The sequence below is a fragment of the Mobula hypostoma genome, chromosome 22 (assembly GCF_963921235.1).
Source record: "Mobula hypostoma chromosome 22, sMobHyp1.1, whole genome shotgun sequence".
In the NCBI taxonomy this organism is placed as follows: domain Eukaryota; kingdom Metazoa; phylum Chordata; class Chondrichthyes; order Myliobatiformes; family Myliobatidae; genus Mobula; species Mobula hypostoma.
In genome coordinates, this window is record NC_086118.1 from 5444100 (window position 1) to 5457139 (window position 13040).

Below are 13040 nucleotides of genomic sequence, written 5' to 3' on the forward strand. Positions count from 1 at the left end.
CTTTCGTCCTCGATTGCAAATCAATTAATGAAAACAAGAAGCAAATTTTATATACATGGTGACAAAGTTGGTAAACTGTTGGCTAATCAGTTGAAAACTAACTCTACTAAATTTCAAATTAATCAGATTCATAATCAAAAAGATCAACTGACATTTGATCAAGCTGAGATTAATCAATCCTTTTTTGACTTTTATTCCTCCTTATACCACTCAGAGTTTCCACGAGATTCTAAACATATGTATGACTTTTTAGATAACCTAGATTTCCCTAAGATTTCACATGATATATCTTCCATGTTAGACACTTCTTTTGCCACTGATGAGATTAAGAATGTTATTTTTTCTATGAACCCGGGGAAAGCTCCTGGTCCTGATGGGTTTACCATGGAATTTTATAAATTTTTTGCATCCTCATTAATCCCTTGGCTATCTATTCAGGGTTCTGGAGGCCTCATTAAAACTTGGTAAACTACCCGAATCCTTTTATACAGCATCGATCTCTTTAAAATTAAAGAAGGATAAAGACCCTGCTCAATGACCAGTCTCTTTGTTAAATGTTGACTCTAAAATTTTTTCTAAATTATTAGCAAACAGACTAGAAAAAGCACTTCCTTATATTATCTCAGAAGACCAAACGGGTTTTATTAAAAATCGTTACTCTTTTTATAATATTCATGCACTTTTAAACATTGTCTATACCCCGTCACAAAATGATCCTGAATGCGTCATTTCCCTAGACGCTGAAAAAGCCTTTGACAGGGTCGAATGGCCTTACTTATTTAAGGTGCTTGAAATGTTTAACTTCAGCCCGAAATTTATATCCTGGATCAAACTGTTATATCATTCTCCTATGGCCTCAGTTCGTACTAACTCTTTAAATTCACCTTTTTTACCTCTTTTTCAAGGTACCAGACAAGGTTGTCCTCTTAGTCCTTTATTATTTGATATTGCATTAGAACCTCTTGCAAATGCTATTCGAGAATCTTCTAATATTATTGGTATCACTCGTGGTTTAAAGTCTCATAAAGTATCACTTTATGCTGATGACTTACTTTTATATATTTCTAATCCTCAAAAATCTATTCCTGCAGCTTTAGATTTATTAGCACAATTTAGTCTTTTTTCAGGTTATAAGTTAAATCTCAGTAAGAGTGAACTTTTCCCAATTTAATAAGCAAGTTCCCTTATATCAGAACCTCCCGTTTAAATCGGTTAATAATCATTTTTCATATCTTGGGATTAAAATTACCTGTAAACATAAGGATTTATTTAAGACTAATTTCCTACCCTTAATTGATCACATTACAGAATTTCCATTTAAATGGTCTCCACTTTATTTAACTTTGATTGGTCGTATTAATGCTGTTAAGATGTTTATTCTGCCAAAATTTTTATATATATTTCAGGCATTGCCGATTTTTGTTTCAAAATCCTTTTTTGACAAAGTTGACTCTAAAATTTCTTCATTTATTTGGCAAAATAAAAACCCAAGACTGGGTAGAATACATCTACAGAAAGCTAAGAGAGATGGAGGTTTGACATTACCTAATTTTAGATTCTATTATTGGGCAATTAATATTCGACACATGAAATTTTGGTTACTTGACCAAGATACACTATCCATTCCTAAATGGGTAGTATTGGAATTACAATCTGCTCAAGGTTATGCACTTGGCTCCATTTTAGGTTCTTCTCTTCCTTTCGATTTGAAATGCCATAAACAGGATGGTAACCCGATAGTTAAACATACCTTACGCATTTGGTTTCAATTCCGAAAATGTTTCGATCTTAATCAATTTGGGCTAGCGATTCCTATTTTAGGCAACATATTCTTTCCCCCCTCTTCTACGGACCGTGCCTTTCAAATTTGGAAGACCAATGGTATATCACTGTTTTTGGATTTATTTTTAGATGGCTCCCTTACATCTTTTGACCAATTATCTATCAAATATAACTTACCAAAAATACATTTTTTTAGATATCTCCAAGTTAGAAATTTCCTAAGTACCATACTTTCTTCCTTTCCGGCGTTACCCCCTTCATATATTTTAGATACTATAACTAACCTTAACCCATGTCAGAAAGGTGTAACGGCTATTATTTATAATACTATCATGAAACTTAGGAAAGCTCCTTTCGATAAGATTGGGTCAGATTGGGAAAAGGAATTGGGCTTCACTATTTTGGCGGATGACTGGGCGCATATTTTACAACTAGTCAATAATTCCTCTATCCGTTCTAAACATTCCCTAATTCAATTTAAAGTTGTTCACAGAGCACATATGTCTAAAGATAAATTAGCTCATTTTTATCCTCATATTAACGCTCTTTGTGACAGATGTCATGGGGAGATAGCTTCCTTAACTCATATATTTTGGTCCTGTCCTACTTTACAAATTTTTTGGAAAGACATTTTTAATATTATCTCAAAGGTATTGAATACAGATATTTCTCCCCATCCTATCACTGCTATCTTTGGATTACCTAAAATTTCCAGTAATCTTTCTCCTTCAGCCCAAAGGATTGCATTTCTTACTTTAATGGCCAAAAGATGTATTTTACAACATTGGAAGGAGATTAATCCCCCAACTATGTTTTTTTTGGTTTTCTCAGACGATACTATGTTTAAATTTGGAAAAAATCAGAAGTAATCTTTATGATACTTCAGATAAATTTGAACAGACCTGGAGATCTTTTATTCAATATTTTCATTTAATGTAACTTTTTTTTTCTTTGCCCATATTTACATTCCCTTCTTGCTTTTTAACTGTTTTTAATGGAGGTCGGGTTTGAGGACGTGATTGTTTAAAGTTGGTTAAGTCTACTTGATACCTAGTTAGCCCATTGCTTTGCTTTGCTTTTTAGATTAGTTGCACGGTGAGTTTTTTTCTCCATATTGATATATATGGAAAATTAGTATACTATTATATTACCTCGTTATTTTATAACTAAACTGCACTGTTTGTACTACTTTTCTTTGTGTATTAATATCTCTTGTAAATTTATATCGCAACAGTTTCTACATAGTTTACCTTTTGTGTACTAATTCAGGGGTCCCCAACCTTCTTTGCACTGCGAACCGATTTAATATTGACAATATTCTTGCGGACCGGCCGACCCGGGGAGGGGGAGGGTTGCCAATGACAAGAAAAGCAGTCAAATACGCTTTGTTTACCCAGCTAAGACTACAATGACCATGAAGCCTTGCGCGGGCACCAGTCCGCATGCGTGTACCTGCCGATTTTCCCTCCCTCTGCAAACCGTTTTTGGCGATTCTGTTCGGGGGCGGGGGTTTAATCACGACCGGAATATAGGTGATAAGTGGCTAATACACTCAATTTCGTTTCTAAAAGGATTTATCTAACGAATTTAATATTAAACACAGCGCATATTTCCCTCGCATGAATACAGCTTAAAGTAAGTGTTGAACGAACTTCCAGTAGAAGTGGTAGAGGCAGGTTCGATATTATCATTTAAAGAAAAATCGGATAGGTATATCGACAGGAAAGTAATGGAGGGTTATGGGCTGAGTGCAGGTCGGTGGGACGAGGTGAGAGTAGCGTTCGGCACGGACTAGAAGGGGCGAGATCGCCTGTTTCCCTGCTGTAATTGTTATATGGTTATATAGGTCAGTTATAAGTGATTACATTTTAAGTAATATTTGGATATTAAACAAACAGCACGTATTTTCCCCGTATGAACATATAAAATGATTGCAACACACCAATATCGCTGAATCAGTGGGAGCGCTGGGCTTGTTTTCCTGCAACAAGCCGGTCCCATCGAGGGGTGATGAGAGACAGCGATACTCGAAGGGGTTCCTTGTGTCCAGTCTATTCCGCAATTTAGTTTTCGTTGCATTCATTGCAGAAAACTCCGCTTCGCAGCAAAATGTTGGAAATGAAAGCAACGATTTCAGTGTTTTCGTGGCTATCTCAGGATGCCGGCAGAGATGTTATATCAAACATGCTTTTCAGTCCGCCGTCATTTGCAAGCTCGCGGAGTTGATCTCCTTCCTGCGCTGACCTGGATGACGCGCGAGTCATGACCTCACGTGCGTTCAGGCTCAACAGTGCGCGTGACACGGAATGAGGAAAGGCGCGGCAGCCTCTCGCCAAACCATATCGTTTCCTCGCGGCCCGGGGGTTGGGGACCGCTATACTAATTCAATAAAAAGATGAGGGAAAAAAAGGAACAAAAAGGCATTCCCTTCTCTGTGACAGCAGAGTCATCTCACTCGTGATAAAAAGGCAGTCTATCCTCTCTGTGACAACAGAGCGATCTCACTAGTGAGAAAAAGGCAGTCTCTCCTCTCTAACAAGAGAGCGATCTCACTAGTAATAAAAAGACAGTCTCCCCTCTCTGTGTCAACAGAGCGCTTTCACTGGTAATAAAAAGGCAGTCTCTCCTCTCTGGCGGCAGCGTGATCCTTCAGCAATAAAAAATCAGGCAGCCAGTATTTCAATCCCCCTTGTTGCTTTAATTGGTGAACAATAGAAGGTTTAATTGGCGAAATAGAGTCGAACATTAGCTTGTACCCTTCTCGCCACAAGATTCCTGCACACTGCCTATGCCTCCCAGGATCTCTCAGAATATAAGGGAGGGAGGAGGAGATGGCGGCGTGACACAGCGCACACAGCCGTTCCAAACGAATATCGATATGTGTAACTAGGGGCTGTACACAATACGGATTTGATGGGGACAGCCGGGAGAAGTGCCGAGGAACATTTGGAGTAACTTCTGAAATGCCTGCTTTGCTGCCGCTGCTACTGTGCAATTGAGATTCTCTGGAGACGAAGGTCCCAAATCCTCGGCTTTGCGTATCGCCTGTCGCCAGGGCCAGGGTCGAAATGCTCGGCAGAGATGGTACTCGGTGCTCGGTGTCGAATAGGTGGTCGGAGGCTTGGAATTTTTCGGACGGACTGTGTTCGGATGCTTCTGGGATGCTGTATCGGCAAGTTGGTGGCACTGGAGGTTTACCGTCTGCTGATGGGATGATGGGACTTTCGATTGACTCTGAGACTTTTACTGTGCCATGGTCTGTTCTTATCAAATTACAGTATTGCTTTGCACTGTTGTAACTATATGTTATAATTATGTGGTTTTTGTTAGTTTTTAAGTTGGTTTGTCATTTTTGTTGTGATATCATTCTGGAAAAAGAGAATGGATGGCAGGGAGCAGTGGGCAGAAGCAGTCGTGCAGTTAACACCATTTGATTCTCTTTCAGAAATTACTATTGAAATTGTTTTACCCTCCTTTTGGACGTAATATTCTACATGACAAAAATCCACTTGTGAAAATAAAATTTTATTTCCACAAGTTCTTTTGTCAGAGGTACTATTAATATACTTCAACACTGGTTACAAAAGTCCCCAAATGGCTAATGATGTTCAAAGTTCCAAGTAAATTTATTATCAAAGTGCATAGATGTCACCATATACAACCCTGAGATACATTTTCTTGTGGGCATACTCAACCAATCCAATAACCATAATACGATCAGTGAAAGACTGCACCAACAGGGTAGACAACCAGTGTGCAAAGGACAAAACAAACTGTGCAAATACAAAAAAGAAAAGAAATAGCAATAATAATAATAAATAAGCAATAAATATCAGGAACATGAGATGAAGAGCCCTTGAAAGTAAATCCATAGGTTATGAAACAGTTCAGTGATGGGGCAAATGAAGCTGAGTGAAGTTATCCCCTCTGTTCAGCAGCCTGATGTTTGAGGGATAATATCTGTTCCTGAACCTGGTGGTGTGAGTCATGAAGGTCCTTTACCTTCTTCCTGATGGCAGCAGTGAGAAGAGCACATATGGTGGATTCTGCTTTTCTGTGACAGTGCTCCATGTAGATGTGCACAATGGTGGAGAGGGTTTATCTGTGGCCATATCCACTACTTTTTGTAGGATTTTCCGTTCAAGGGTATTGATGTGATGCAGCCAGTCAATACACTCTCCACCACACATCTATAGAAATTTGCCAAAGTTATAGATGTCAGGCCGAATCTTTGCAAACTCCTAAGGAAGTATAGGTGCTACTGTGCTTTCTTCATAATTGCACCTACATGCTGGGTCCAGAATAGGTTCTCTGAAATGATAATGAATTTAAAGTTGCTCACCCTTTCCACCTTTGACACCCTGATGAGGACTGGTTCAGGCACTTCTGGGTTCCTCTTCCTGAAGTCAATAATCAGCTCCTTGGTCTTGCTGACATTGAGTTGTTGCTGAGGCACCACTCAGCCAGATTTTCAGTATACAGTTTTTCGTCACCATCTTTGATTGGGCCTACAACAGTGGTGTTGTCAGCAAACTTGACAATGGGATTAGAGCTGTGCTTAGCCATAGTCATAGGTATAAAGCGAGTAGAGTAGCGGGCTAAGCACACAGCCTTGTGTTGCACCTGTACCAATGCAGGTACAGTTGTCATTGCCAATCCATACTGACTGGGCCTGCAAGGGGTCTAGTTGCACAAGGAGATTTTGAGGCCAAGGTTATACTTTGTTATCTGGGTAGCCTCCAACTTGATGGCATGAATATCAATTTCTCCTTCCAGTATTTTTTCATCTCCTCTTCTTCTATTTCTTACTCTGGCCTTACCTCTGGGTCCCCTCCTCCTTCCCTCTCTCCTATGGTCCACTCTCCTCTTCTATCAGATTCTTTCTTCTCCAGCCGTTGACTTTTCCTACATACATGGCTTCACCTATTATCCTCCTTCCCCTACCCCCACCTTTTTATTCTGGTATCTTCCCCCTTCCTTCTCAGTCCTGAAGAAGTGTCTTGGCCCAAAGAGTCAACTGCTTATTCATTTTAATAGATGCTGACTGACCTGCTGAGTTCTTCCAGCATTTTATGCTGGTTGCTTTAAGTGCTTTCAGCAGTTTGTTTTTTGCTCCAGATTGTGGTTCTATGTCCATTGCAGAAAGAGATAATGTTGATAATGCTTAGCAGCTCAGCCAGCAACCGTGGAGGAATAAAGTAACATTTCATTAACACATCGATGCTGCCTGATTCACTGAGTGTTTTCAGTTTTATTTCAGCATCTACAGGGCTTTAGTTGAAAACGACTAAACTACAACTACGACGTCAGGCGTACGAAGGGTAGTGACGTCACCATCTCCCTAGTAACTTTCGCGTCACATGCTGACTCGAGGAGCCTGATACATTATCATTTGACCGGGCTCAGGGGGACGCATGCGTGGGGAAGCTGCCCCGGAAGTACTCATGTTGCCAGGGGTGGGTTAGTTACGGGGCCAACGCTACCCGCTGCTTCAGGTAATACAGTTGTTGCGCTGCGGGGAGGGAGTGGGAGTGGGCTGAGAGAGAAGACCCGCTGTATCACTCCATCTGCCTGATGGTGTCCCCGGCTTCATGTGCTGATGGACCGGCAACCTACATTTAGGTAGCCACCTAACCAAACCCGCTCTGCTGCCAGTGAAGCGGTGTTGCAGTTGCAAGCTCTCATGAACGGCTCCTTGAGCAGAGAACTTGGTGTTGATGACACAAGCGACTGTTGATGCAGTCGTCTTCAGCAACACACAATCTGGAGGAACTCAGCGTGTGTGGGGGGTGGGGATGGGGAACAGGCTTAATGCAGTGGACAGGAGGGGCGATGGAGACTGGCGGGTCTATACCCCTCATAATTTTGTAAACCTATAAATGACTATAATTCCTTTTCCCTTCAAAGATGTTGCTGGGGTGATATTGGCTGAGTGATATTAGCCAGGAGAACTGGTCAATGGTTCATGATGTGGGATCATTTACCTTCTTTGGGATGCAGCCTTTCTTTTGTGGACTATTTGGAAAAGAAATCATCTGTGGTGAAGCATGCCTTCACTGTGACATTGGTGGGAGTGGTGGCCATTTACTGCACAAGTTTAACCAATTTCCCCCGGGATCAATAAAGTATGACTATGACTAAGTTTCTGGAGAAGAGCTTAAACAAATCTTTTTTTTCTGGCTCGGTACTATTCAGCCCAACAGCAACTGCCAGAGACAAGACCCAAGCAATATGTGGAAGATAGAGATAAGGGATTATTGAAATGGTGATGTGCACTTGGAGAGTGTGTTTGTACTGTCAATGAACCAAATCAGCAGAGACACCTGGTGCAGATAATGGACTGCCTTCATACAATGTTTTCGACAATTGCATCATCCAAATCTTCATTTTCATTGTAGCGTTCAAGATATTTTTCAATATCTTTAAATTCTTCATAGTTTCCAATTGGTTTGTGTGAAGTTGTTTCATTTTCATAGCTGGCCACTTCTGGCATATCCAAGCCTGAATGCTTAAAAATGCAGTGACCAAAACTGTTCTGAATTGCCTTGCTGCTTATTTCTCGCCAGCTATCAGTGACAAATATCACTACTTTTTGAATACAAACATAGGCAACTGCTGCTATTTAAAAGCTGTTTGCTGTAAGCGCGGTGTAGTGTCCAATAGCCGTGCAATTGCATGAGTCTGACGCTAGTTAGAAACTGTTCAGCGACAGTTACCTGTCCCAACTAATCACCGTAGTAAACAGAGGGAATTCTAGCTACATTCTCCATTAGTTTTTGTTCTTTTAAGAGTTGTCCTAAATAAGCGGCTGACCCAAATAACCAATGACCTAATTAACGGGAATCCACTGTATTTCCACGTAGCATTGAACTAAAGGGAAAATACGGTCTTTCAGTATGAATAATGTTGAGACATTAGAATATTTGTTACATTTCTAAAGACTGGATATTCAGCAATGTGCCAAATAAAGCTTGGCTCCACTCCTAAGATCATGTGATAAATATGAGTAGTTCAGGCAGTTGCAATATGTGACATAAATATATCAAGTGTGGCATACTGTAACTGCTTGCTGTTGCCATCTTTTTATCAGCTTTTTAAAAATCTGTGTATCAAAACTATGTTTAAGTATAACAGCTGAATAAGGTAAACAAAGATTCTGTAGTTAAGTAAAAATAAAAATTGCTGGAGATCCCTTGCAAGCCAGGCAGCATATGTGTTGAGAGAAACAGTGTACTGCAGGTCAATGACCCTTCAGGTGAATGCTGAGTCTTGTACCAGTGCAAGCTGTCAGCTTGTTCACAAATAATTGATCTGAAGCATTAACTCTGTTACTCTCCAGAGATGCTGCCTGACCTTCTGCATATCCGTGCTTTTTTCCCTCAGATATTCAGCATCTGCAGTTTTTTGACTTCTGAATTTCCTCATGTTATTTCATTTTACAATATCACCATCTCAAATCTTTTTCTTTTGTTTTCCTTTGAACAGATGAGCTGGTAGATACCTTTGACACCAATGCAGTACAGGAATTGGATTTTGGCAGGACTCATCTGTTTCAAGACTCCTTGCAGTAAGGGGTGCTGAGGTACCTACGCAAGTTTGGTTTTGAAGTTAACCAGATATGGTAAGTTGGGGGACTTGCTGTTCATTGATTATAGCTCAGCATTTAATACCATCATTTCCACAATCCTGATTAAGAAATTACAGAACCTAGGCCTCTATACCTCCTTCTGCAATTGGATCCTCGACTTTCTAACCAGAAGACCACAATCTCTGCGGATTGGTGATATTAGCTCCTTGCTGACGATCAACACTGGTGCACCTCAAGAGTGTGTGCTTATAGCCCACTGCTCTTCTCTGTATACACCCATGACTGTGTGACTAGGCATAGGTCAAATACCATTAATAAATTTGCTGATGATATAACCATTGTTGGTAGAATCTCAAATGGAGATGAGAGGGCATACAGGAGCGAGATAGTGGAGTGGTGTGGCAGCAACATCCTTGCACAATGTCAGTAAGGTGAAAAAGCTGATTGTGGACTTCAGGAAGAGTAAGACTAGGGAACACATATCAATTCTCAGAGAGGGATCAGAAGTGGAGAGAGTGAGCAGCTTCAAGTTCCTGGGTGTCAAGATCTCTGAGAACCTAACCTGGTCCCAACATATCGATGCAGCTATAAAGAAGGCAGGACAGTGACTATACTTCATTAGGAGTTTGAAGAGATTTGGTATGTCAATAAATACATCTAGCTTCTATAGATGTACCATGGAGAGCATTGTGACAGGCTGCATCACTGTTTGATATGGGGGGCTACTGCACAGAACCAAAAGAAGCTGCAGAAGGTTGTAAATTTAGTCAGCATCTTGGGTACTAGCCTACAAAGTACCCAGGACGTCTTCGGGGAGCGGAGTCTCAGAAGGCAGCGTCCATTATTAAGGACCTCCAGCACCCAGGGCATGCCCTTTTCTCACTGTTACCATCAGGTAGGAGGTACAGAAGCCTGAAGGCACACGCTCAGGAACAGCTTCTTCTCCTCTGCCATCCGATTCCCAAAAGGACATTGAACCCGTGAACACTACCTCACTTTTTAATATATATTATTTCTTTTTGTTGTATGATCTTTAATCTATTCAATATATGTATACTGTAATTGTTTATTGTTATTTTTTCTTCCAGATTATGTATTGCATTGAACTGCTGCTGTTAAGTTAACAAATTTCATGATACATGCCGGTGATAATAAAACTGATTCTGATTGTGTTTTGTGATGCTCATTCCATTCGGGTTGAAACAATAGCACTATCTGGAGAGTGTGTTGTGAAATAGAATTGAAATTTAAATTTTAGAATTTTTTTGGTGTTAGTTAAAGGAAAATCCTGCCTGACAAACCTATTGCAATTTTTTGAGGAAATTACATATAGGCTAGACAAGGGAGATGCAGTAGATTTGGATTTTCAGAAGGCCTTTGCCGCACATGAGGCTGCTAAACAAGATAAGAGCCCATGGAATTACGGGAAAGAAACATACGTGGATAGAGCGTTGGCTGATCGGCAGGAAACGGACAGTGGGAATAAAGGGATCCCATTCTGGTTGGCTGCCGGTTACCAGTGGTGTTCCGCAGGGGTCCGTGTTGGGGCCGCTTCTTTTTACATTGTACATCAATGATTTGGATTATGGAATAGATGGCTTTGTGGCTAAGTTTGCTGATGATTCAAAGATAGGTGGAGGGGTGTCGGAGAAATATTAGGAACTGCACTCAGACACGGAGGAGATTGCTTCAACCAATCTTTATTCGTGATACCACGGGGAACTCTTCCCTAAGTGATGGGTGTCAGAGTTCCAAAAACAGCTTCAAGTACAGCTTCATTTATACAGTTGAGTACATATCGGTAAGCTCTACAAGCAGGGGTATCGGTTAGTTATCGGCTGTTCACGCACTCATGATCACAGCGCATTCCATTGATGAGGCAATAGGATGCAGGCCTTGGGGTTTAAATCAACATTCACAGTCAACCCTGATACATGACCTCTGTGCAGACACACACTACATTCTGTTGCCCTTTAATCACGATAAGGAAGCCGCTCTAGCAGAAATATGCTACTATGTGATAAAGAATTACAAAAGCAGGGACAGACTGGTGCATTCAGTTCCCGCCCCCCCCCCAACCTTTCACAGGCTTTAAGCATTTTTCCCATTTTGTTCATTTTAACCCTTTGATGATTGAAAATTCCTCCACAAGGAGCTGGTAGTGCTGAGGAAACAGAGTCTGCAGAGAGACTTGGATAGATTGGGAGAATGGACAGAGAAATGGCAAATGAAATACAATGTTGGAAAGTGTATCGTTGTGCACTTTGGTAGAAGAAATAAATAGGCAGACTATTATTTAAATAGGGAGAGAATTCAAAGTTCTGAGATGCAACGGGACTTGGGAGTCCTCGTACAGGATTCCCTTAAAGTTAACCTCCAGGTTGAGTCGGTGGTGAAGAAGGTGAATGCAATGTTGGCATTCATTTCTAGAGGAATAGAGTATAGGAGCAGGGATGTGATGTTGAGGCTCTATAAGGCACTGGTAAGACCTCACTTGGAGTACTGTGGGCAGTTTTGGGCTCCTTATTTAAGAAAGGATGTGCTGACATTGGAGAGGGTTCAGAGAAGATTCACTAGAATGATTCCGGGAATGAGAGGTTTAACATATGAGGAACGTTTGTCCGCTCTTGGACTGTACTCCTTGGAGTTGCAAAGAATGAGGGGGGACCTCATAGAAACATTTCGAATGTTGAAAGGCATGGACAGAGTGGATGTGGCAAAGTTGTTTCCCATGGTGGGAGCAGTCTAGTACAAGAGGGTATGAGTTAAGGATTGAAGGGCACCCGTTCAGAACAGAGATGCGAAGAAATTTTTTTAGCCAGAGGGTGGTGAGTCTGTGGAATTTGTTGCCACGGGTGGCAGTGGAGGCCAAGTCATTGGGTGTATTTAAGCCAGAGATTGATAGGTATCTGAATAGCCAGGGCATCAAATGTTATGGTGAGAAGGCGAGGAGTGGGACTAAATGGGAGAATGGATCAGCTCATGATAAAATGGCGGAGCAGACTCGATGGGCTGAATGGCCGACTTCTGCTCCTTCATCTTATTGTCTTATAGTTTTAATTTTTAAAAATGTTTTCATTCACGTCATGTGGGCTTCATTGGAAGTAGAGTATCCATGGAGCATGCCTAAGTGCCCTTGGGAAGGATGGTGGCAATGGTGCCTTCTTAAACAACAGCAGTCTCTCCAGTGGAGGCACTCCCACTATTTTGGTGGTAAGCAGTGTCAGGAAATGGAGTGGCAATACATTTCCATGTAGAAGGAAATCTGGAGGTGGTTGTGTTTCCTGACACCTTCTGTCCTTGCCCCTCTTTGTGGTAGAAGGGCTGAATTTTGGAGGTATTGGTGGGAATAGTTTCAATGACTAATTTTTATAGACTTGGGGTTATTAAACCTTTCTATATCAGGGGCCCAAAAACAGTGGCTATCTTCATCTTGCAATTGAATAGCGGGAATGGGACCCATTCTCGGGGTCTCATGACTGGCTGTTATTTGATATACCAAGGATGCGGCCTAGAAACTTAGCTCGCCTTCTGAGCTCTGGTATTTTGTGACTCTTGAAGGCGGGCACACTCGAGGTCTGTGCCTCCGTAGGGAATCAGTGTGTCGTGGGAGATGGAAGATCGAAAGCAGCAAGCTGGCTGCTGGCTGTGAGCCCAGAGACCCGAGTTC

At 41.3% G+C, this 13040-nt stretch overlaps 1 protein-coding gene across 2 annotated transcripts in view; it reads left to right on the forward strand.

Annotated features, from left to right (window-relative positions):
* Window positions 1-7209: 7209 nt before the first annotated feature.
* LOC134336604 (fas-binding factor 1 homolog) overlaps window positions 7210-13040 on the forward strand; it is a 140727-nt gene continuing 134896 nt past the window's right edge. For both annotated transcript variants that reach the window (XM_063030931.1, XM_063030932.1), the window contains exons 1-2: window positions 7210-7277; window positions 9268-9403. In XM_063030931.1, coding sequence (XP_062887001.1) covers window positions 9401-9403 — 3 coding nt within the window. In that variant the 5' untranslated portion in view covers window positions 7210-7277; window positions 9268-9400. The remainder of the gene's footprint in view (window positions 7278-9267; window positions 9404-13040) is intronic.